Here is a 21,422-nt window from a genome sequence, read left to right as displayed (position 1 = left end):
TATACATCATTTGAATGTAATAATTAAGTTGATTGTTGTTTGTGTATGCTCCAGTGAATGAGCCCCATTAACTGAGATTTAAACATCACTTTAAATGGAAGATTTAAAGTGATGTTTAAATCTTCCATTTAGGCCCCGCCCACTCGATCGGATCGGCCAAAATTGGCGATAGCATCCCTAGAATGAACGATTAAATGAAAGCTCTAATCATCATCATAAGTTTATGTAAGCCACTTTTGGGCCCAAAACTTGCTGGAGACTTTGTAAAGCATACATCATCTATTTAGATCAGGGGTGGGGAACCTCCGGCCCGCGAGACCATTTGGTACGGCTCTCGAGGTAATTTATAAACACACGCAAAAAAGGAAAAAATGTAAAAAATCTAGGCCGCAAAATAATTAAACAAGAGAGTCCCTGTTTTTCCTGGCCAATATCAGGGTCTTTAAACACAACACAAACGTGTCATCACGTGGTATATGTCTCGTCTGACAGGGGTGCAGTTCTGACGGAGAGCACCAGAACGCCGCTCCGGCACTTCAGAAACTGCAGTACCGATAAGGAGCCGTACACATGCCGCAGTTTGTGCGTGGCTGTGTCTTTAGTTGAAAGCCCAGTGGCGATCTGCTCATCTGTCATACTGATCATACAGTCAATAACTTTGTTGTTATTAGCATCTGGTTAGCTAGCTGTGCTAACGAATATAAGAAGCTTTTTCTCCAACCAGTGAGGTAAAGGCACATCTTTATATGATCATTAGTTGTAAAAAAAACAAGAGAATAAAGCAAACAGGTATAAAATACTATATGACAGTAAAAAAATGTTCTTATTAATAAACAAGAATAGGCCTACAGTTTGAAAGGGGAGTGATTTGTAAAAATATCCATAAAGAAAAAGAAATCTGTTTACAGTTCTGTTTCATCTGGGTGTTGAGAGATGTGTCCATAGATCTCCTAATGTTGCTCTCAGAGTGCACCAGATTGATGCTTTTAACTTCAACATTTAAAAAAAAAAATCTTCCTGGGGGAGCATGCCCTCGGACCCCCCCAGAGGAGGTTAGGTCCCCCCCCCCCCCCCCACTTAAATCATGGAAACTAAATACATTTGCACACATCTTGTGTGTCTATGCATGAGTCATGGTAAGATATCTGGATTAAGAGGTTGCTTTTTCTTTGCACAGCATGAAAGAAAGGCCAAATGAATGGGCTGTGACTTTAGTATTTTTAAGCAGAGGTCAATCATTTGTACGGCCCTCGGAGGATGTTGAAAAAATTGAAATGGCCCTTGAGAGGAAAAAGGTTCCCCACCCCTGATTTAGATAATACAATTGTCACTTTTCAATTGCAATGCCATAAACGTGTTGGTTTTAGCTTCCTGATTATAATTCGATGAATAGAGAAACAAAAATGGAATGAAAATAATTTATAGTTGCTGCCCTAAAACTAACATGTACATTTAGCTTTTTGCTATGTACACACATGCAGAAGCACTGCAATTGATCTTCATCAGCACTTATGAACATGTGCTTGTACACACACATAGACACACACATAGACACACACACACACACACACACACACACACACACATGACACATGCTGCACACACAGGATACTGTTTGAAAATAAGCCACACGCACACACACACACACACACACACACACACACACACACACACACACACAGTAGCAACATAGTCACGCTCATCTCATAAAAGTCCCTTTTATTTTCATAGTCTCTCTGTACCACATAGTCAACTGAGCCCATGAATCATGCATCAAACACACACACAGACACACATGCTTGTCACCCGCCTCATAGTCACCACTATGCTGTTGCTCTCTGGGCATGTGGCCACAGGAGCAGCAGCAGGGTCCATCTGCACAGAGATGAGACAGAAGAGCGGTCCTCCACCAGCAGAAAGACTTCTTTGCTCTCACTGCCTTCCTCCTCTGCCTCGTTTGATTTAGTCCTCCAGGCACAGATGGTGACAAACAAAAGACCCAGCAGTACTGGAATGCTAATGGTGTATGTGAAAGAGTGTGTTTGCATCTGAAGTTGTGTTTGTGTACGAGAATAGGGGTGGGAGTAAGATGTTTTTAAAGTGGGTGTTTTGTTTGAAATTGATTTATTGTATGTGTAGGATAAAACGCTTCTATGGGAACAAAAAAGACACCCTCTATCTCTCCCTCTTCCTCTGTCTTACATGTACACACAAACAAAAGCACCTACATGCTGAATAGGCCACTTGTGCTGTGTACAGCTGCAGATCTCTCTTGGAGTTTGTTTGTTTGTGCACTTTGAGTAAGACTCGTGCTTTATGTTCTTTGAAATGTAGAGCTAAATTATACTGTTTGTCTCTAGGGCAGTGCCCTATACTAACACACTATCTTGCAAAGCTATTTTTGTACCCTCAAGTGGACACCTCTGTTGTGCTACCTCAACTGATTTCAGTTAAAAAGTTCAGAAATGTGTGTACTGTTGTTGTAGATCAATAGCTACGCATTTGGGGCCCACTCTGTGGTTCAGCTTTACTTTATTTGTCATATGTAGGTAAATGCAGGGTTGGCAGTCAAATTAAATATATTTGACGAGAGAACAGGGTCAAGTCACTAATAAGAGCACAAGTAAATGAGTGACTGAATGAATAAATGGATAAATAAAACTTGTTAACCTTTTTATTTATATAAAATATAAATATTTTGTCAGTTTTTAACACAAAAATGAAAATATGTAAAAAAAACATTAGCGATAACATTTAGATGTTTGGCCGACATAATGTTAACCATGTTCACCAACTAAATTGAGCATTTTAGCAAGGGCCTTAAACCTCTACAGCATACAACATCCTGTATCCCTAGACTAAGAGTTGGACAAGGAAAACCTCCTTCATAAAATCTTTAACGTTGAAAAATGATAGAAACCTCAACATAGTGTTGGACGAACTAAAACTCTGGTTCAATTGATTACAATTCATTCTGAGGGGTACATGGTGATCCAGCCGATAATCTTTTAGACATTTCACTTGGATATGGGATGACTTTAACCTGCTGGTGGCATAAGGACAAAAGTTTTTTAGGAAACATCCTCTGGGGAACAAAAATATCTGTGCCTAATGTCAATGAAACATTTCAATCTGGACAGAAGTGGTGACAGACTGACAACCATGCTGCCATCTCCAGATCAATTCCATTTGTGTGCCTAAAAAGTGTATACAATCATAATAGTTGAGTAAATCTCTCCTACCAGTCCTCCTATTGTTCCCCTCTCTGTTTTTCCAACCAGTCTGCAGCACATCCACACTCAAACACAAACAGACACAGATCAGTTTCCAGCATCCTTCCTTTCCTGAGTCCAACTCGTCTGTTTCCTGCTCTCTTCCCTCTGGCGTTTTGTCTTCTCTGTGCCTTTCCATTACTGAGTGACACACTGCCTGTCATGTCTCTATCCTCTGCAAGGTGCATTTGCGTTTAAATAACCCGGCACTGTATATAGCCTGTGTCGCACACTGCAAGTCAGACTTAGACCCACATGAAATATTAAGGAGTCAAAATACTGTGTGTGTGTGTGTGTGTGTGTGTGTGTGTGTGTGTGTGTGTGTGTGTGTGTGTGTGTGTGTGTGTGTGTGTGTGTGTGTGTGTGTGTGTGTGTGTGTGTGTGTGTGTGTGTGTGTGTGTGTGTGTGTGTGTGTGTGTGTGTGTGTGTGTGTGTGTGTGTGTGTGTGTGTGTGTGTGTGTGTGTGTGTGTGTGTGTGTGTGTGTGTGTGTGTGTGTGTGTGTGTGTGTGTGTGTGTGTGTGTGTGTGAGAAACAGATACCTGACTGGAATACTGGCAGAGCAGATTTCTCCTGACGATAGTGTTACTGTTTTTTTTACATTATTCCTGTAAACAAACACACGCCACTCTTTTCTGCTTCAGGCTATCTGTCAGGGTCCCAGTGTCACACTCAGTAATGAGATTATACACATTTCCATAAAACATACATACGTTAAATGTGAACACATGGTTACATATCTGTCAATCGCAACTTGAATGTGAGCTTTCTAACTTATCACCCATATTTAGATTAGGACATTAATAATACTTTACCCTGCAGTGATCTGGAGGTTTACTTTGTGTCACTGCCATTTAGCATGCATTACACAGTCAACACCCCATGCACAAGGACACTGTGATTGACACATGCAAATTGATAATCTCCTCTGTGGCTGCAGGGATTGGCATGTCTTTTATATACCATACACAGGGACTTGATCTGACTAGGGTAGTGTCTTATTTTAGCCTATATTGATTTGTTAAAGGACATTTTGAATTCTGTTTTAAAATGAGTGTTGAGTTTTAACATGACATTAGGGGAAGAAACAGGCTCTTCTGTTACTGTGTATCTTTGTCAAACATCTGTTTAGTTTTAGAGATGGTCTAATGTGGCACCATTTTCAAAGATACATAATCCTAAACAGATTAAGTTTGGCCACTGTCCCATATGTCACAAGTTATGAACATGTGTATTAGATACCAAAAACAAACTGCTGTTGGGGGAACACATCAAGCGTTTAAACATCTGAGCTCTTTATCCTCAATATGCTCACTGTGTACAAACATCTGGAGATGCCTGAGGCCGGTGCCAGGCTGCTGTTAGCACAGTTTTCTTCTTCTACCTCAAATCACATTTCCTCAGAGAGAGGAGATTACAATGATAGTGCCAATTGGAGGGAATTCATTTCTTTAGAAGAATCAAGTGATTTATTGTTAAATGCAGATTGATTTTTAACCCTGTGTGGAGCACCAATGTAAAGATTTTATCCCATCTATTGCAGCAACAATAACATCTATTGCCCGGCTAAAATAACTGGATGGCCTACCTGCCTGTCAGCCTTCCATCTGTGCACAAACTTATCTCGTGCCCTCATTGGTCATGAGCGCGTTCGTGTGTGTTGTATTTTCAAATTCTAGCACACTCGAGCTGGTTTCTCCAAAATGACCCAACCCACCTTTAACTAACAAACAAACATTTAACTTATTTTAACATCCTTTATGTTTTTTACTTTATAATTCAGACCTATGCAGTTAAAAAAAATAGCAGTCAGATAATGAAACAGAAAACATCTTTGATCACCTCCTAAACAGCTAGCTAGATCTCTGTTTAATCATCTGGAAAGAACTGAATTTGAATGATGCTGATGCCTTTAATGTGACTTCCATGTGTTAACTAAACTACTACTGTGATATGTCGACAGAACGATAATCTGATGCGTTGTCAAGCTGTGTCATTTCCATGCCTCTCTGTTCGGAGTCTTCCCCTGTCAGTCCACCCTCTTCCTGTCAGTGAGGTCAGAGTCGTCTGTTCCTCCATCGCAGCTGTCCGTCTCTCTGACTGATGCCTGACTCTCTCCACTCACAGGCTGGTCCTCTCATCCGTGTCCGACTACTTTGCCGCCATGTTCACCAGTGATGTGAGGGAGGCCAAGCAGGACGAGGTGAAGATGGAAGGAGTGGACCCTGATGCATTGTGGGCCTTGGTGCAGTATGCATACACAGGTATACAGGCTTACTGATCGCCTTTTTTTGTGAAAAATATCAGGCAAACAGCACATACCATTAAGATTAAGGATATTATTTTGGAATCTTTTTAGAAAATTAAATAATTAATTTTTGATCTATTTTCAAAATAAGCATCTGGAGTGCCTCTGACAGGGTTGAAACTGGAGACCAACCAACATATTGTTCACATCAACCTTACAATAACTTTGATTTGGTCAAAGTAACTGAGTACTACAGACATCGAATGGAGCTCCATGTATTGTACTGTAGCATCCCATGTGCCATGCATTTGTTAGCCACAACTTGGGTCAGGATAATCCCATCGGTAACAGACTATACAAAACCACTCCAGCTAATGTTCTCTCCAACATAAGATAGGACATGGGGGAGAACCCTGAATAGTTTTTATCAACTGAAAGTAACACACTTATACAGAATACAGGGGGCAGTAAAACACATTTCTCATTTTAGAAAGGAATAATTGGCCATTAATTGAACACTAATGGCCGATTCAAGTACAAATAAAATCTTATAGGCTATCCATGGTCATCTTTGGCCACCATCATGTTTTCAATGATAAATAAATGGACTTTGGTCCTAGTGCTATGTAAAATGAAGGACTTTAATATCCAGTTGCTTGAGTTGATGGCAGTCTGACTCTTGATCTCAAAACCTTTTAAATAACAAATATTAGACACTTGTATATAAATACGCAGTCTTTTTGTTGTCTGTAACTGTCTTACATGTCCTCGCTCTGTTTTCAGGCCGTCTGGAGTTGAGGGAGGACACCATTGAGTCCCTGCTGTCAGCCTCCTGCCTGCTGCAGCTGTCCTCTGTGGTTCAGGCCTGCTGTTCGTTCCTCATGAAGCAGCTCCATCCCTCCAACTGTCTGGGTATCCGCTCCTACGCCGACGCTCAGGGCTGCAACGACCTTCAGAGGGCCGCTCACTCCTACACCATGGTGGGTTTACGGCCAGGCTACATCCCCGGCGATTGTAGAGCCACCTTAAGAAAATGAATAAAAAGCGTGTTTTGGAAAATGTGGTTCTGTCCATGATGATACAGTTTTCCTCCATCAGACTTTGGTCATTTTCCAGTCTTTGTGAGACATTTAAAATGGGTTTCTCATTCACAATGCACCACATACCATTATCGCCACAATGGCCATTTTTTTTAGCACAGGGTTGCTATGGTGACTGTGAAATAGCTCCTCCATTTACTTAATTATTCTTTTTCTATCCCTGCCAGCCTCTGCGTGTCTGCATCTGTCAGTGTTACTCTCTTTCTTAAAAAAGTAATTATTTAGAGAGGTGACTTTATCTAGGTGTCTGCCTTCGTCTATAATTCACTCTCACACACACACACACACTCATTAATGCACAGCTCACGGGATTGTTACTGCCATTATGAAAGAGCTATACATAAAGTACACAGAGAAGGCTAGACCGTTTTTCTTCCCCCTTTTTTGATTTTCGTAGGTTCTGATTCCCTCAAAATGATTTAATAGATGTATTAAAAAAACACAAATGAGAATAGGAAACTATACAGTACAATAACAACTACTGTCGTCACCGTCCTTATGTGAGGCTGACAAAAATACTTAGCATAATGTTGGTAAACACTGGGGATATATTTGTACTCCCGGTAATCGTGTCTGCCTCATCTTAATTTGCTCGTTGATAAAGAACAACAAATACTTGTGGATTATTTGATCAATTACATTTTCAGATTGTCAGAAAATGTAACTTCATTTTATTTATTTTTTTCAATTAATAATTTAAGACATCTTCTGGTTTCAGCTTCTTCATTGTGATGATTATCTTCTGTGTTTATCAAGTTACTTTATCTATGTTTTTAACCATTTTAAACCAAACAATAAATTGGTTAAATTAGGAAATTAGGAGTCCATAATTAAAATGACTTTTAATTGCAACTCTACTCTCAATTTCTAAAGAATCATGACATCCTTTGCTCAACCAAGCCCTTTTTTCCGCAGCTTTCCACCCTTCTTCCTCTGACCTTTCTCAAGCCCTCATTTCCTTCCTATTTGCCTCTCTCTCTTCTCGCCCTTTGATCCCTTCTCCACTCATATCTTCCTTTTTTTTCTCCATCTCTCATCTCCTTTTTTCATCTGCAATTCATTATTAATTCATCCTTCCTATTTAAAAAAAAGGAATCTGACTCTTTACTTCTCTTCTCTCTATACATCTTTTTATCTCTCTGTTCACCAGGAAAACTTTTTAGAGGTGGTAGGAGGCCAGGAGTTCCTGTTGCTCCCATTGGACGAGATGGAGAGGCTGCTCACCTCTGAGGACGTAAATGTGCCAGACGAGGAAACCGTGGTAACCTCTTTGCTAACATGGGTTAGTCACGACACCACCACACGAGAGCGCCACCTTCCTTCTCTGTTGGCACACATCCGACTGCCGCTGCTGCAGCCACAGGTGAGAGCTTTGTAGAATATTCTGATGTTGTAATTGACGAACTTTAAGCAGATAACCAATAATTATATAATAACAATGTGACAAACGACAGCGCAAATCGATGTGAAAGGGGTCGCCATTACGGCTACACCTCCATCAAATGTAATATCTTTATATATAATCTGTAACTGCTGGCTGGTTTGATAAGTTTGCTATATCAACTTGAAGGTGGATGAAGATGTGTCATTTGTAAATGTCAACTAGTTCCCCTTGTCACCAAGAAGCAAACTGATTATTGCAGGTTTAATAACCATGCGACATGATATGCTGTTGAACTTAAAACCAAGTCAACAATAACTACAAATGATAGCAGAAACACTGAGATGTTCTGCATTTTTTGAGAAAAAGACTGCAATATTTATGTCCTGTCATGGCCAATAAGCAATCTGTTCCAAAGGTTAGTATCAGCACCAATTGGTGTATTGCTTAGTGAGACTATAATAATAGTAATGTTGTAGTCTTCCCCAATCTGCTGCTCTTTCCCCATAGCTCTCTGCTTCCCACTTGTATTCTATACTCCTGACTCCATTTTGTCTCAATCCTCATTTGGCAATTAGAGGGACTATAATCATTATGCTAACTGTAGATCACAACCATAACTCTGTCACATGTGCCGGTGATTGTTTTGTTTGTGTATTTAAGTGTGTGCATGCATTCTTTCATCTCTCCTTTCTCCTCTGGTAATGTGGAGAGGGGAGGCAGAACCGCAGTTACTGCCCTCACACATACACAAAAACACACACACCCACCCACACGCATGTGTTTTGGACCTTAATTAAGTGTGATGCCTCTCTTAACTGCAGCTAAATTATTTGTTCTCTTTATCTCATTCATGACTAATTTCTCCTACTAAAGAAACCATAGAGATAAAACTCCCCCTGCGCCCTCCTCCCCTTCCTTCCTCTGTGTGTGCGGCCATACATCTTCCAGGTATGCACTTGTTGGGTATACAGTATGAACATCTCAGATATACGACTTTGCCCTGGTCAGCTGAAATCACAAGCAGCTGTAACATGTAATCAGGCGAGAAGACGGATGGCGCCGGTGGAGAGGTAGAGCAGTAAAGTAGCACCAGAGCAGAGAGAGCAAAAGCAAGACAGACAAAGAGCTGAGGGAGGATTCAGCCTTTAACAGTATATCCCCCACCAGCACTACCATGCTAAATTGATAAATGAATTAACATTCAGCAACCTAATGATCAGCAGCAAACAAATATAGGGACGTATAAACCTCACACAGACAGTTGATCGATATTCATCAACCAATTAGTCAGCTCTCTATCTCGGCCGCTGTGTGATTTCTCATTAAGAGGATTTCAATGAGCCAAATAAATACCCTTTAATCCCTTCTCTCCTTTACCACTGCAACACACTGACAAACACACACTGTCTAATCTTCTCAGAGGAGCATCTGTCAGCCATAAATCGGACAGTGTGCACCGAACATATTGACAGGGCAGTAAGTATTTGTGGGTGTCTTCATCAAAGAGACTACTCCAACCTCTTTCTCTGTGAATCAGTTGCTCTTAAAAATCGAAGAAAATGGTTGGAGTAACCATTTGAGAAACAGCCCAAACACCAAAAGGGTTTAGGAAAATACATTTTTTTTGACTATTTGACCGCAGCCTGAGTATTGTAAGGGAAATAAGAGAGTAGTAAAGCATAACAAGAATATACACACCCACCCCTAATCCCACCAGGAGCGTCTGCGCTGCGCTGCGGCTGCAGCGTTTTAGCGATCACGGCCACTCTAGTCAATGGGTGCTATTCCACCAAACCCGCTGCGCCGAGGCTCGAAGCGTCCCAGAAGCTCCTCGCCGCAAGGAATTTCTAAAATATAGGATGAATCCTATATTTGATGCGGCGCAGCGCAGGCAGGAAGTGGAACGTTCATCCAACAACTGCGAGGCTGCACACACGACACTCCGCTTTCGCAACGTTTTGAAACGCGCCTGGTGGGTTATGACGCAGGAGGAGGTCGCAGCGCAGACGCTTCCGGTGGGATCAGGGGGTTAGGGTGAGAGTGTGTGTGTTTGTTTGTCATATGTGGTCAAAGCCCATGCTGTAACGCAGAGGAATACTTTCTTGCTTCACACTTGGAGGTAAAGAGAGGAGAAGGTGGCAATGCCTGCAGGATTCAGTCTTATCTCGCCCTCCACATTCAGGCCTTCACAGCGTGATGGAGAAATAGCACAGGAGAGGACAAACACGTTTTTCTGTCTCTGTCCTTCTTATACACACACACACGCACGCACACACAAATGAGTGTCGAAATAGGGTTCACCCTAATTTGTGCCTCAGTGATTGTGTGCAATGGAAGCGAGGGTTCACCCTGCCGTGTAAGCTGCTTAACCATTTACCATGCTTGCTTTACTCTCTCCACGTCTCGCTGAGAAAATTGATTTTATATTCAGTGACCACATTTAATTATTTGCACTATTTCTTTTTTTGCAGTGGTAAAAGCACAGAAAAAAAGTGTCTGTAAAACAACCTTCCAGAGGATATAGTGCAGGTTCCTTTAGCTAAATCTTAAAAACAGATTAATTATATTCTGGTCAACAAACGTTATTCTGATGTGAATATTAGTGAAGTTGTACTTTCAAACAAGTTCTGTATTTTGTGATATTATTGTGTTATGTTATTTTTGTTTGTTTGTTAGTACATTTTTTATTATAAATTTCAACAAAATATCAAAGGTCTGTTATTATACTTCTCTCGTATTGAATCTCAGTTGCCATGTCTGAACATAGCCACTTCTGTTCAGCCAACACATTCTACACACTTCTAATGATGTTTAATAAAAAATCCGGCTCATCTTGAACCTCTACTGCTTTCCATCTGTCAACACACACATACGCCAACACACACACACACACACACACAAACACACTCCTATCTAAATGTAAATCATGTGATTTTTGCCTGCAGGGAAAACTTGCTTCACACCCTGCCTCTCTCACAGGCAGTGATTTCCTGTGGATCTATTTTAAAGAACAGACTGGTGGATTGAAGTGCTTCATGCTGCCGCCCCTGGGGGTGTGTGTGTTTGTGTGTTGGGGGGGGGGATGAGGTTAGAGGGTATGGACTAGAGAGCTGATGAGATGTTGAGGAGAGATTAGTTCTCTAGTGTGTCAGATGATTAGTCTGCGCAAGTGTCCGTTTGTGTGTGTGTGCGCGAGTGTGTGTTTGTGCACTAATGGCTTCTGGTCTGATATAATCTCTCAATCAATGAGGGAACAGCTTTCTTTCGACCCTCAGACCCCCACAATCAGGGATAACATTGTAACCCGCACATGCAGTACACAAATACCCTGCATTTGTTTGACTGTTTGTTAATAGCAGTTGTCACATGTCCCTGTGTGTGTAGTTCTTGGCCGACCTGGAGTCCAACCCTCTGCTGCGGGACAGCATGGAGTGCCAGCGGCTGCTGATGGAGGGGATGAAGTATCACCTCTTGCCTCAGCGGCAGCCTCTGCTGCAGAGCCCCCGTACCCGACCCCGCAAAGCCACTGTGGGGGCCATGTTCGCTGTGGGGGGCATGGACGCCACAAAAGGTACAAACAGTCCCTTTGATGTTACCACACACCTCCATACATTTAATTTATATAGTATATTATAATGGAAATGATAAAAATCCTAATAAAGGTTTATCTTATCCTATTGTAAGCAAGGGCAATGTAATAAAAACAGGTAGACAGTAAAAAGACAATAATATTGTCTTCTTTTTTTTTTTCATATATTATATGCTCAAATATAATAGGTGGAAAAACAGCCCATTCAAATTAGATCGACCAAACACCTAATGCTCTTTGTAGGTTGCAGCCTTAGTGCGCAATAATGCTCATCAAGGCCGGCTGTTTATATTCTACATGTTACTTTGTTGTTTTGTCCAGGTGCTACCAGTATCGAGCAGTACTGTCTGCGTCAGGACACGTGGAGGCAGGTGGCCATCATGAGTGGACGGAGGTTGCAGTTTGGTGTGGCGGTCCTTGACGGCCGTCTCTACGTGGTGGGGGGCCGAGACGGACTCAAGACCCTCAACACTGTGGAGTGCTACAATCCGCACAGCAAAGCCTGGAGTGTCATGCCTCCCATGTCCACGCACAGGCATGGCCTAGGTGAGAAGCTTGTTTCAATAGAAATGTATTATACACTCAATGGACACTTTATTAGATACACCTGCACAACCTAATGTAATCCAATACAAACGTCCTGAGATGATGTCTACTTCAATGATTGTGGTCAGTTTTTGTGTTTTTTCACAGTCATTGAGGTGTAAATCCAATCACATATATTTAGCATTAAGGTCATGGTGTAGATGTTGTACTGGTCTGTATTATAATACTAATATGCTGCCTCCCTCATACAGTATATGTAAATTGAAAGGACAAATAATTAGCATGTAACAGCACTTCACACCTTACATACAAATGCGATATACCATACATTTTAAGACAATATCAGTGAACATCAAAAATGTCTTTGTTAAGATAGATGTTATGGAGGGTTTTTGTATTGGATGGTATTACATGTTAAGTGCTTCATAAGTTGTCAGAGGATTGTTCCTACATAACAAACCAAAGAGAGCTTATGAAGGTCAAATAGAGAAGCTAAAGAATAGCTATATTAAAGAGGAAGGTCAAGTTTTTGTGATGTGAATTTTGAGTTTGGTAAATCTTGTCTTTCCAATTTACTGTGCAAGTCTACAATTACAAAAGTTGAAGGAGTGCGATGGTGGTGCTTTATTCTTTTTTATAAATGTGAGCATGTGTGTGAATGGAGATTCTAGCACACATCTGGCACCACAGATGTTCTGGGAGATAAATCCCTTGAGTGTGGAGGTGTCAACATGCTGCTAACTCTGCATGCTTATGTCCACACACCTCACCCTCTCGTCCTAAACGCATGTGGTTTCATGTGCTTGTTCAAGCTGATAGTGTCTTGGTAGGTTGCCCTGATTAAATCATGTGCTTGTGAATCACAGGTGTAGCCGTCCTAGAGGGGCCCATGTATGCAGTAGGAGGACATGATGGCTGGAGCTACCTCAGCACAGTAGAAAGGTAAGAGGATACTTCACACAGCTGTTTTACTTCGTGTAATTTTCTGCTTAAAGGTTTAGTCTGAGATTCTAATCCAATTTACTTTTTTTTATATTGATCAAAATTCTCGTCATGGTCTGCTAACTGTCCATTAAAAAAGAAAATGTAAATAAGAAATAAACAGGGTGTATGTACTGAAATGACTCCTATTGGAGTTTTTGAATGAATCTTTAAATGTCCATTCAGCTGTCTGTCTTTCTTTGTGTGTGCAGCAGGCAGGATACCATTGAAAGAATGTCAGTTTAGCCATGTTTGTTTTTATTATGTGCAGGACTAAGAACTTTTCACCTCTCTTTTACCAGGTGGGACCCCCAAGCTCGCCAGTGGAGCTTTGTTGCAAGTATGGCTACACCCAGAAGCACAGTGGGAGTAGCTGTACTCAATGGAAAGTAAGGAAATGCACTCACTATTGCTTTACATTTCTACATATATCAAAGTTACATAGTACACATGCACTGTAACATTGAACATGCGTTTAGATCTTTGTTTAGGACATCCATTTGTTCTTGGATTCAGTATGGACTTGGATAAATCAATGCAAATTAATACATTTACTTTTTTAGTAGAAATGTAAAAACAAAGTACTTACTACAGATATATATACTGCATCAACCTACCTCATTATAGTAAATAGCCAATGAATGCCAAAAAAATAGTCAAGTAATTAGCAACATGTAGCGTTTGAGCCCAATGGAGAACATCTGTCAATGGCCTGAAACCAAATAGTTTTGGTTCTCTGGAGTAAGAAGAATTTGACTTCATGGGAAAACATACCTAGAGCTTCACACACTCTGCTTGTTTGGAACATTGGGGTTACAAAGATTAAGTTATCTGCAGTGCTTTGCTGACACAATGACAATACTCAATTACACACCCACAGTCCCTAGTGAACCAATGCACCTAATAATCGTGGGATTTAATACGTAAAAATCTCCTCACTTGCCCCAGAGTTTTTGCAATATCACAGCGCCGTTTTATTATTCAGTGCCTCTTAGAGAACTGGGGAGAAAGGCTTTTAAGATGCTAATTAATACAGAAATAACTGATTTGCGCTAAGCATGCCCGGCAGAAGTGTGTGTGACTGCATGTATGTGTTGTGACTTCTCTGGGTTCTTTGCCTGATGGAGCTCATTCCTTGCTTGACTGGCTCTGATGCTTTCTTTCTTCGCTCTGCCAACTCCCCATCAATGAATGTGTGTACATACAGTTCACACACACACACACACACACACACACACACACACACACACACACACACACACACACACACACACACACACACACACACACACACCACTGACCGAGGGACTGCTCTGGGTTGTGAAACCACCAAGAGTTTTAGCTGATTGATTTCTCTCACCTCACTTTATCCTCAAATACTAAGATACACACATTTAAATACACCCTTGCACCATCTGTTTCGATGTCACCAAATTGAAAAGGGACTTCCAGAGTACTGAAATGTGCAGGGTGTTTGGTATGGCAGGTGTTTTGTGTTATCTCTGTGTGTGTGTCCAGAGGGATAACACTGTCTCCTGTCTTGCCTCCTCAGGCTGTACGCAGTCGGAGGTCGTGACGGCTCATCCTGCCTGCGATCAGTGGAATGTTTCGACCCCCACACCAACAGGTCAGAGACACAGGACTTCATTTTGCCAGAATGAATTGATGTCTCCTGTTTGCTGTGCTTTCTAATAAAGTGCCTCTGTGTTTTTAAGGTTATTTACCCACAGATCAAAGGAGACAGCTAACCCTCTCAGGATGTTAGAATAAACCGCATTCAAACAACTTCTGTTCAGTACATTCATTAGGTTCTTCGCAAGGGCTCAGACAAGGTTGTTATTGGTCCCCTGAACATTTTTTTTTTTTTTTTTATTTATTCTACTAAAATCATACAAAAACAAAAACGTATAATTCATACACACAAATGAACAAAATTAGTAGAAGCGGGAGGGCTGAAGCATAGCTTATGAGGAGTAGCCCTCCCGTGCATCATCATTAGCATCAATATAGTAATGGCACATATTTCGTCAAAAACGTATAGAAATTAAGGAGTACAAAAAAATAAAGAAAACTAACGAAAACTGGAAAAAAAATAAAATAAATAAAATAACAGTTAGGGCAAGAAAAAAGTAAATGCATATATAAGCAACACTGGGAATATCAAATACTTGTTAGCTGGAGTAATCTGCAAATATAATTGTTTTTACTTTAGTTTTGAATTGTTGATGACTAGTAATACTTGAAAGGTCTGAGTGAAGTCCATTCCACGTTCTAACTCCGATTATGGATAAGCTGTGTGATTTGATGGTTGTTCTACAGGGCTTGCTATACAACCAGTTAGGATGCCTGGTTGGGTATTTCCTAACTGTGGTTTGGAACTGCTTTTGAATGTTAGTAGGCATTTTGTTATGGTAAATGTTGTGCATAATCAGTACTGTTTTAAGTTTTACTATATCAACAAATTTGAATAGATTGAGTTTTTTGAATATGGGAGTTGTGTGTTCATATTTACCAACACCACAGACTATTCGTAATACTTTTTTTTGGGATGTTATTATTTTTTGTAGATTTGTTGCGTACGTGTTTCCCCATATTTCGGAGCAGTAATAAAGGTAAGGGAGAAATAGACTGTTATAAAGAGTTCTGAGTATTTTTTCCTCGAGAATGTTCTTAGTACGATACAAAATACCTATTATTTTTGACAGTTTAGTTTGTACATAATTTATATGATGCTTCCAGTTGAGTTTTTCATCAACAATGAGTCCTAAAAATGTACATGCACCAACTTTCTCTATCTCAGTATTGCAAATCCGTATAATACAGTCATTTCTACTCTCAGACTTTGTATTGAATAACATGTAATTTGTTTTGGCCACATTAAGGGATAATTTATTAACTGCAAACCAGTTACATAGTATTTCCAATTCTGCATTAACAATTTTAACAAGATCACCAAGATTATGATGGGAGCAGAGAATGGTAGAGAAACATAGAGTTGTTCTTTATTTTAGAGCACATTTTGGAAGATTTTGAGTTTGCACATTTTCAAGGTATTAATTATTGGAACATTTTTAAGGCAAGGCCAAAGGGGAAACTAATTTAGAGGGATATTTGTATTTAATTTAAACATTTTGAAAATAAAGCCTGAACGTTACTTAGTGTCAGATATTACAGTTATTTTTCCATATTGAGAATAAAGTTGAAACAAAAACAAGAATCAACTGTTAGGATAAAAATATACATTTTGAGATTAATTCTTGAAATGTAAAATAAAAAAAAAATCTTCCTCCTCAATATATTGAGTTTTTCACTGTGATTTTGTCTCTCTTTCTCTCCTTGATGGTGACAACCTCCATCAACAGGTGGAGTGCTTGTGCTCCTATGGCTAAAAGGCGTGGAGGTGTGGGCGTGGCCACGTGGCACGGCTTCCTGTACGCCATCGGGGGTCACGATGCTCCGGCCTCATCCCTCGCATCTCGGCTCAGTGACTGTGTAGAGAGGTGGGTCTATATTGTTTGTTTGTAGCCTTTATTTAACCAGGTGAAAATCCCATTGAGATCAACGATCTCTTTTTCAAGGGAGACCTGCAGCACATTGGTTACACATAAAAACAACAAATTGACTGAATGTGTGTGAATCTGAAATGTAAAATTCTCAGTGCACTATTTACTGTGTGATGTTAAAATGTACATACTACACGTTTTCAATTCTAGACATAGCGGTTATAAAAGAATAGGTGAATGCAACCAACTCTTATCTGGCTTATTTGCAAAGACCAATATCAATCAATCAATCAATCAATCAATCAATGTTTATTTATATAGCCCAATATCACAAATGTTACATTTGTCTCAGTGGACTTCACAGTTTGTACAAAATATCAGTATGACAATACGACACCCTCTGTCCTTAGACCCTCACATCGTACAAGGCAAAACTTCCGGAGAAAACCCACAGTTTAAAGGGGAAAATGGGAGAAACCTCAGGGAGAGCAACAGAGGAGGGATCCCTCTCCCAGGACGGACAGACGTGCAATAGATGCCGTGTGTAAATTGAAAAGATAATACATTTGCAACATAGGTAGTCCAAATATTTGGAAATGCATGTGTGTATAATAGGAAGATGAATCCACGAGGATATCCATCCAGGACCTATGATCCAGGACCACAGCCACGACTCAAGATCAAGGGCTCGCGATGCAGGACACAGGACCGCAGGATCATCCATGACTCCGGATCCCAGCGTATATAGACACCAAAAAGAAAGACATTTGGGGAAGCTGGGTTAATCGGAACATGAGAGTACACAGGTATAGACTTTCCAAACAGTCTCAAGGAGGCAAGAGTAAACCCTCTCCTAAAGAAACCCACTCTCAACCCGTCTGATGTTATAAACTACAGGCCTGTCTCTCTCCTGCCGTTCCTGTCTAAAACACTTGAACGCGCTGTCTTTAAACAACTCTCCTGTTATCTCCATCAGAACAACCTTCTGGATCCGCACCAGTCTGGTTTCAAGGCAGGTCACTCCACAGAAACTGCCCTCATTGCTGTCACTGAGGAACTGCACACTGCTAAAGCAGCCTCCCTCTCCTCTGTCATCATCCTGTTGGACCTGTCTGCTGCATTCGACACGGTGAACCATCAGATCCTCCTTCGCACTCTCCAAGAACTTGGAGTTTCAGGCTCTGCACTTTCCCTCCTCACCTCATACCTCAAGGACCGTACCTACAGGGTAACTTGGAGAGGGTCCGAGTCCAACCCTTGTCAATTAACTACAGGCGTCCCTCAGGGCTCTGTTCTTGGTCCCCTCCTCTTCTCCCTGTACACAAACTCGCTCGGATCTGTCATTAGCCCGCATGGTTTTTCATACCACTGCTACGCTGACGACACCCAATTAATTCTGTCCTTTCCCCGCTCAGAGACCCAGGTCGTCGCACGCATCTCTGCTTGTTTAGCTGACATCTCTCAGTGGATGTCCGCTCATCATCTCAAGCTCAACCTTGACAAAACTGAACTGCTTTTCCTTCCGGGAAAAGATTGTCCCTCTCTTGACCTGACTATCAACATCGGCACTTCTGTTGTTTCACCGACCCAGACTGCAAGGAATCTGGGTGTGATCCTAGATAACAACCTGTCCTTCACTGCAAACATCGCTGCTACAACCCGTTGTTGCAGATACACGCTTTACAACATCAGGAAGATACGTCCCCAGCTGACCCAGAAAGCGACGCAGGTACTGGTCCAGGCTCTCGTCACCTCACGCCTAGACTACTGCAACTCCCTCCTGGCTGGTCTACCTGCATGTGCCATCCGACCTCTGCAGCTCATTCAGAATGCAGCGGCTCGTCTGGTTTTCAACCTTCCTAAATTTTCCCACACCAGGCTGCTCCTCCGCTCCCTTCATTGGCTTCCGGTAACTGCTAGAATTCACTTCAAGACACTGGTACTTGCGTACCATGCTGCGAATGGATCTGGCCCTTCCTACATCCAGGACATGGTTAAACTGTACACCCCAGCGCGTGCTCTACGCTCTGCATCAGCCAAACGACTCGCTGCACCCTCGCTGCGAGGGGGACCCAAGTTCCCATCAGCAAAAACACGTGGGTTTGCTATCCTGGCTCCAAAATGGTGGAATGAGCTCCCCATTGACATCAGGACGGCAGAAAGCTTACACACCTTCCGGCGCAGACTGAAAACTCATCTCTTTCGACTCCACCTCGAGCGATAGAATTACTAACAAAGAACTGCTAACAGAGCACTTATATACTAATAAAAGACTGGCTTATCTATAGCCAGTTGAGTAGCACTTGAAATACTTGGCTCTATGAAACCTGATGTACTTATATGATTCCGTTTTCTTCAAGGTTGTGTCTTCCTGGTCGAATGTACTTATTGTAAGTCGCTTTGGATAAAAGCGTCAGCTAAATGCAATGTAATGTAATAGACAGAGAGAAGGAAGAAGTAAGATGTCCCCCGACAAACTAAGCCTATATCAGCAAAACTAGGGGCTGAATCTAATCAGCCCTAACTATAAGCTTTATCAAAAAGGAAGGTCTTAAGCGCACTCTTAACAACGGATAGGGTGTCTGCTGCCCGAACACAAACTGGAAGCTGATTCCACAAATGTGGAGCTTAAGAAAAGGCTCTGGCTCCCATTGTACTTTTAGAGACTCTAGGAACAACCAACAACCCTGCATTCTTGGAACGCAATGCCCTAGTAGGACAGTAGGGTATAATGAGTTCTTTAAGGTAAGATGGCACCTGCCCATTAAGGGCTTTGTAGGCGAGAAGAATAATTTTAAATTATATCCTGTGTTTTATAGGGAGCCAGTGTAAGGCAGCCAGAACAGGAGTAATGTGGTCCCTTTTCCTAACTGGTTAGTACACGAGCTGCAGCATTTTGAATCAGCTGAAGCGACTTGACTGACTTCTTGGTACATCCTGATAATAAAGAGTTACAATAATCCAGCCTTGAAGTAACAAATGCATGGACTAGTTTCTCTGCATCGTTTTGAGGCAAGATATGCCTGATTTTTGCAATGTTACGTAGATGGAAGTAAGCGGTCCTTGAAATTGATTTTATGTGGGCGTTAAAGGATAAATCCTGATCAAATATAACACCAATATTCCTTACAGTCTCACTGGAGGCCAAATTAATGCCATCCATAGTTAGTATATCTTTAGATAATTTGTTTAGTAGATTCTTCGGGCCAAGTACAATAACTTCAAAAAGTTTAAGGTCATCCACGTTTTTAAGTCCTTAAGGCAGTCTTGAATTTTATTTAGATGATTAATTTCATCAGGCTTGATTGATAAATATAGTTGAGTATCATCCGCATAACAATGAAAATTTACAGAATGATTCCTTCTAATATTGCCTAACGGAAGCATATATAATGTGAACAAAATAGGTCCGAGCACTGAGCCCTGTGGCACTCCATGGCTAACTTTGGTTTGCGTGGAAGATTCATCATTGACACGTACAAACTGACAGCGTTCAGATAGGACCTAAACCAGCCTAAAGCAGTTCCCTGTATGCCAACTAAGTGCTCTAGTCTTTGCAATAAGATATCATGATCGATAGTATCAAATGCAGCACTGAGATCGAGCAAAACAAGAATAGAGACAAGTCCCTTATCAGAAGCTATTAGAATGTCATTTGTGACTTTAACTAGAGCTCTCTCTGTGCTATGATGTGCTCTAAAGCCAGACTGAACATCTTCAAATAAATCGTTGTTTTTTAAGTAATCACACAACTGTTTTGCGACCGCTTTCTCAAGAATTTTTGAGAGGAACGGAAGATTAGAAATAGGTCTATAATTGGCTAAAACCTCTGGATCGAGGTTGTGCTTTTTAAGAAGAGGTTTTATCACTGCTACTTTGAATGATTGTGGAACATAGCCTGATAATAAAGACATATTCATAATATTTAATAAAGAAGTGCTAATTAATGGAAAAACTTCCTTCAACAGCTTAGTTGGAATTGGGTCTAACATGCACGTTGATGGTTTAGAAGAGAGAATCATTGAATTTAATTGTTCAAGGTTTATGGCTGAAAAGCATTCTAGTTTACTATCTAGTGTAATATTAGAACTTAGGTTTCTGGGAGCTGTTGATAACACTATACTGGTCAAAGGCAAGAGGTCATTAATTTTGTTTCTAAGAGTAACAATGTTATCGTTAAAAAAGCACATAAAATCATTACTACTGAGTGCTATGGGAATAGAAGGCTCAATCGAGCTATGGCTCTCTGTCAGCCTGGCTACAGTGCTGAAAAGAAATCTTGCATTATTCTTATTCTCATCTATTAATGAAGAGTAGTAGGCTGCTCTTGCTTTACGCAGTGCTTTCTTATATTCATTGAGAGTAATATGCCAAATTAAACGAGATTCTTCAAGTTTGTGGAACGCCATATCCTTTCAAGTTGCCCTGACTTTTGCTTTATTTTGCGGGTTTCGGCATTATGCCATGGAGCTAATCTATGTTGTTTTATTTTCTTCTTTTTCAAAGGAGCAACCGAGTCTAATTTTATTTGCAGCGCATCTATAGCACTATCAACAACATGATCAATTTGGGGTGGTGTACATCTTGTATAAGTTTCCTCCCCTACATGGATACGATATCAGTAAAAACGGGTAATAAATCCTGATGCACATCAATAAAGTTGTTATATAAACACACACAGTTTGACCTTCCTGCAGTGCCTCTCTCATTTATCATTGTGTGTTTTCATTGCTATGTAAATGTGTATTTTCCTCGAGTTAATATTGTCCTTTGCCGACGCAGCTGTAGGAAAAAGGATGTT

The 21,422-nt window shown here is 40.9% G+C and overlaps 1 protein-coding gene across 3 annotated transcripts in view; it reads left to right on the top strand.

Moving 5' to 3' along the window:
• Positions 1–21,422, top strand: part of klhl5 (kelch-like family member 5) — a 59,758-nt gene that overhangs the window by 34,402 nt on the left and 3,934 nt on the right. For 2 of the 3 annotated variants that reach the window (XM_034080765.2, XM_034080757.2), the window contains exons 3-11: positions 5,398–5,534; positions 6,302–6,498; positions 7,769–7,981; positions 11,387–11,573; positions 11,913–12,137; positions 13,004–13,079; positions 13,421–13,507; positions 14,671–14,745; positions 16,481–16,618. In XM_034080765.2, coding sequence (XP_033936656.1) covers positions 5,398–5,534; positions 6,302–6,498; positions 7,769–7,981; positions 11,387–11,573; positions 11,913–12,137; positions 13,004–13,079; positions 13,421–13,507; positions 14,671–14,745; positions 16,481–16,618 — 1,335 coding nt within the window. Of the gene's footprint in view, positions 1–5,397; positions 5,535–6,301; positions 6,499–7,768; positions 7,982–11,386; positions 11,574–11,912; positions 12,138–13,003; positions 13,080–13,420; positions 13,508–14,670; positions 14,746–15,685; positions 15,731–16,480; positions 16,619–21,422 lie in introns of those variants that run through there. The other variant, XM_071202888.1, reaches the window with a different exon arrangement.

The sequence above is a fragment of the Pseudochaenichthys georgianus genome, chromosome 1 (assembly GCF_902827115.2).
Source record: "Pseudochaenichthys georgianus chromosome 1, fPseGeo1.2, whole genome shotgun sequence".
NCBI classification, from domain to species: domain Eukaryota; kingdom Metazoa; phylum Chordata; class Actinopteri; order Perciformes; family Channichthyidae; genus Pseudochaenichthys; species Pseudochaenichthys georgianus.
The sequence above is the reverse complement of the archived record's forward strand: the minus strand, read 5'-3'. Positions and strand labels throughout refer to the sequence as shown.